This window comes from Bactrocera dorsalis, chromosome 4 (assembly GCF_023373825.1).
Source record: "Bactrocera dorsalis isolate Fly_Bdor chromosome 4, ASM2337382v1, whole genome shotgun sequence".
Taxonomy (NCBI): domain Eukaryota; kingdom Metazoa; phylum Arthropoda; class Insecta; order Diptera; family Tephritidae; genus Bactrocera; species Bactrocera dorsalis.
In genome coordinates this window covers 61,056,566-61,060,881 of record NC_064306.1, presented here as the reverse complement: position 1 = coordinate 61,060,881, position 4,316 = coordinate 61,056,566, and the positions used below count along the sequence as shown (strand labels likewise).

The 4,316-nt window shown below is 35.2% G+C and overlaps 1 protein-coding gene across 1 annotated transcript; it reads right to left on the bottom strand.

Annotated features, from left to right (window-relative positions):
- Window positions 1-234: 234 nt before the first annotated feature.
- LOC105229739 (fibroin heavy chain) lies at window positions 235-3,111 on the bottom strand. The gene is made up of 2 exons (XM_011210173.4): window positions 2,994-3,111; window positions 235-1,166 (listed from the first exon to the last, which is right to left on the bottom strand). Exons 1-2 carry the CDS (start codon window positions 2,994-2,996, stop codon window positions 321-323), a joined length of 849 nt encoding a protein of 282 aa, XP_011208475.4. The 5' UTR covers window positions 2,997-3,111; the 3' UTR covers window positions 235-320.
- Between the last annotated feature and the right edge of the window lie 1,205 nt (window positions 3,112-4,316).

Here is a 4,316-nt window from a genome sequence, read left to right as displayed (position 1 = left end):
TTTTTGGATTGTAATAAAAAAATTGGAAACAAAATATTTAAGAAGGAAATTTTGAAAAAAATATTCAATAAAACAAATTTTGAAAACTTATAAAAAAACTTGTGAAAAATAAATTTTTGAAAAAAAAATTTTGAAAATTTATAACATAAAAAATTTATAATAAAAATATTTTAAAATTTAACAATAAAAGCAATTTCAACTTTTTAATTTTTTTTTTTAATATTTTTTAATTAATTTTATTTTAATTTTTTTCCATCTCGCTTAACAAACTACCGTATTACAAATTTCAGCACGAATATCCATATTTCTAAAAACTAAATTTAATAGATATAACCACCATTGGAGCCATACTGTGTCTCCACGCCAGACGAAGCGCCGGCACCAGCACCAGCACTCACATACTGTTGCACCGCATCATGCGAAGCGGCGGGTGAGAACGATGTAGGTTGTGGCGAGCGGATAGCGGGACCTTGTGCAGCCGCCAAACTCACATGCGATTCGTGAGCGCCCACATTGTTGCCATAACTGTCGGTCAACAGGCTGTTGTGGTCGAAATATTGTAAGCTAGCATCTTGGCTGCTCAAATCGAGGCTACCACCATAGGCGGCACCGGATTCATCATTGGCACCACTAACACCAGCATCCACTTGTTGCTGTTCCACCTCGGCAGCGCCTTCATATTGTTGTTGCACTTCAGCCTGATCGTATGAGCCATAAGAGACGGCGCCGTCAGCTTCAACTGGTGCGGCTGCTATGGGTTCTGGCTCTTGCTCTGGCTCTGGTGCTGGTGCTGGTGCTACTGGTGCGCTGTCATAACTGACGTGCACTGCTTGCGATTGTTGTCCATGTCCGTAATCGTGGCTGTGTTGCTGACTGCTGTAGGACACTGTACCGCTGTGGCCAGCGTTGGCGCCAGAGCTTGAACCGACGCTTGCGCTGCCACCAATAGCACCGAAACTTCCGCTTGAGCTGACGGAACCACTAGGAGCACCGAAGTGAGAACTGCCGCTTGAACCGAAGCCGGCCGAACCACCAACAGCACTGTAGTGAGAACTGCCACTACCGCTATGATGGCCAGGTTGCACAGGTGGCAAGTACTCGCGGCTCAAATGGCTGACATCAGCGGCTGCGCTGGCAATTAGTGCGAATGCGACGAGGAAGAGTTTCTGCAATTGAATTAAAGAATAATTAGATACATTTAGACGAGTTTTTTAGATTTTTCGCTTAAATAGTATACAAAATTTAATAGTTGGGCTGGACTGAATATCAAGCATGAGCAATGAAATTTCAAAAGCATGATCAAATACTAACAGAGGCCGTACAAGCATCGAAATCCACAAAACGTTTTCGGATGATCATGAATTGAGGTGTATTGAGATAGATGGAACCCTTAAAGTAGACATATATCGGAAGCTTGATCCCATGATCCCAGCTCTTCATTCCGTAGTTCAATAGTCAGTAATCTGAGAGGGTTGGTCGTGACGAACCGTATCCAAAGCGTGGAAAGAAAGAATGATATATGTATATCATCAATAATGACTCTTTTAAAACGTCCTGTATGTTTGAAAGACGAAATAAAAATTTAAATCAATGGCTTCCAAAGATAGTCGGGTTTACGAAATCGGAACCGACCCGTTCTCTTCTCTGGCCAAGGACTGTAAACTAGGCAGCACTCTCCAAACTTTTTTCAGGAGAGGTTTCTGTCACTTCAATTAAAATTAGAACAATTCTTATGCCAAACTTGCATGATATGGACTGGGAACTTTTTCCACCCTACTTTACGGATCTGGTCCTTGCGAACTAAGGTCTTTGATGAATTAAATAGTACCAGAAAAGTGGTAACGAAAAATCGGAAAATTATTAAAATCGGTGTATCTGTGACCATAGCATCTATATTATATTATCAATCGAATTTTCCAGGAAGAAAGAACCTTACCGGGCTCCTTTCTTTACATTTTTCTTCTATTCTGAATTTAACTTCAAATTTGACTCATACAGTAATCATAATTTTTCACGTCGTCAAATATATCGATAAATTGTTATCGAATATCGATTAATGTAATTCGATAATTTTCCTATCTTTGTAAAATAAAATTTTCCAAAATATTGATTAATTGTTATTCATTATCGATATATGTAAATCGATAACTATTAAGTATTGAATTCAATCGATAAATAATCAACATCTTACAAAAGTTTTAGAATATAACATTATTAAAAGAAAAATTTTCCAAAATAACGATTAATTATTAGTAATTATCGATTTATGTAACTCGATAAATATTAAGTATCGAATGTAACCGATTATCAAAATTTTACTGAAGTTTGAGAATATAACAATTGTAAAAAAGTACAAAATATCGATAAATTTTTATTAATCATCGATTTATGCAACTCGATAAATATTTGAGTATCGAATGCAATAGATAAACCATCAAGATCTAACAAAAGTTTGATAATATAACACAATAGCGAACGAATACTAGATATCGATAACCGATATGTACATACATATATACATTTGATTGAACTTGATTTCATTAACAAGATATTCGGACTGAAATGTATTTTAATGGTGCCACTTGTTTAAAAATCAAATTTAGTACTACTTTCCCGTTATAATGAACCGAAAGAGCAGCCTAAATCAGTATTTACTATTTTACTCGAAGATACTATCGATTTATTTAAAGAACTAAGCACTCTTTTCTCATGAAACTGAAAGATTGCTATCAGTGCAAAACATTTCCAACGGGAAACTAGAAAAGAAAACAAACAACGCTATATTTCCAAATAAATCAAACACTAAAAGAAGTAAACTAAAAATAATTAATTAAAAAACAATTAGAACACAAAATCAAAACATTTACACAACACAGATCACACTCCCAAAGGGCTCATCAGCACAGCACCAATTCGGACTTAGAATAAATAACTGAGAATATTTTTATTTATATTTTTGTACGTATGTCTCTATGTATCACTAATTCACCAACCATTTTGAGGAGTTTGTTTTGTTTAGAGAACACAAGAGACCCGGAACTTCAGTTTGTACTAAACTCGTTGAATTGTGTGTGAGAACTGTCACTACGAGTCAACGAAACCGTAGTCTTTTATACCCAACAGAAACCGCTATTTTATTAGTGCTACCTATATGTATATTATTACTTAACAATAACTTAATTTAAACATATCTTTTTTCTGTAAATAAATTAAAAACTCTAAAATTTACCTAAGAATACAACGAAAGGTCGCAATTATGTCGCAGTTGATTTTGTTTGACTCTTAATTAACTTAGAATGCCGATGGAGAAGGCGTAGACGAAACAAAAACATAAAGCTAAAAATATCACAAGTCACAATAAACATATTGCAAAAAAAAAATATTTGGCAGATGATCGAAATAGAACTAACATAAACCAAATACAGGGTGGTCCACGCAGTGGTTTTTTTTTTTGATAATTTAAACAACTAATCGTAAGAACTTTAAACAGACACAAAATTTTGTTGTGTTATGTTTTTTGGTAGAGTTTTATTTATGAAATATTTTCTGCTAGATAGCCAAACTAAGAGATCCTCTGAGTTTTCAAGAAGTCTTCCACTGAAGGCATGTTCCTTCATTGTGGAAAGCATCGCACATTATTTCTGTCTCCTTTGTTTTAGGTATAGATAGAAGGTAAAAAAATAGTTCCAGGACTACTGAACCGCGGCCACCATAAGTGCGCTATGCAACTATTTATGGATCAATTTTTCTTTCCTTTTAACACATCATTCTAAAATCTTGGTCACTCTTACTGGTTCTATCTCACCAATTTTTTGTTAATTTTCCAAAATATGTATGGATCTCAAATAACAGTTTCTTTTAAGCAAACTGATATTGAAGACGTAAGTTAGGTTTGAAGGTTATCAAACTATTAGTGGAAAATGTCGATTTTGTATTGTAAAGAAGGGTTTGTTGGAACCTTAACACATATAAATATGCGAATTGAAATTGACTATTGTTCGTTATGTCTCCGGAATTATCATAATTCTAACAATTTAAGTCAATATAATATTTTCCGCTGTATTTCTGAGGAATCGTATTAAATTCCCCATCAAAATGTTCTTTTAAGATTGACGACCAGAAAACCTGGTAGGAAATTGTTCAATCCGCAGTTATGGCAGACCACTGTAGTGTCTTCCAAGTGGAGGTGGCTGCCGTTTAGTTAACAGTAGATGTACTGCTCCGAAATGCAACTTCATTCATGGAGGTGAGCATTCATTCCGATAGCCGAGCGGCTATACTGGCTTTGAACTCGCTGATTGTGCGAAAGTATTCAA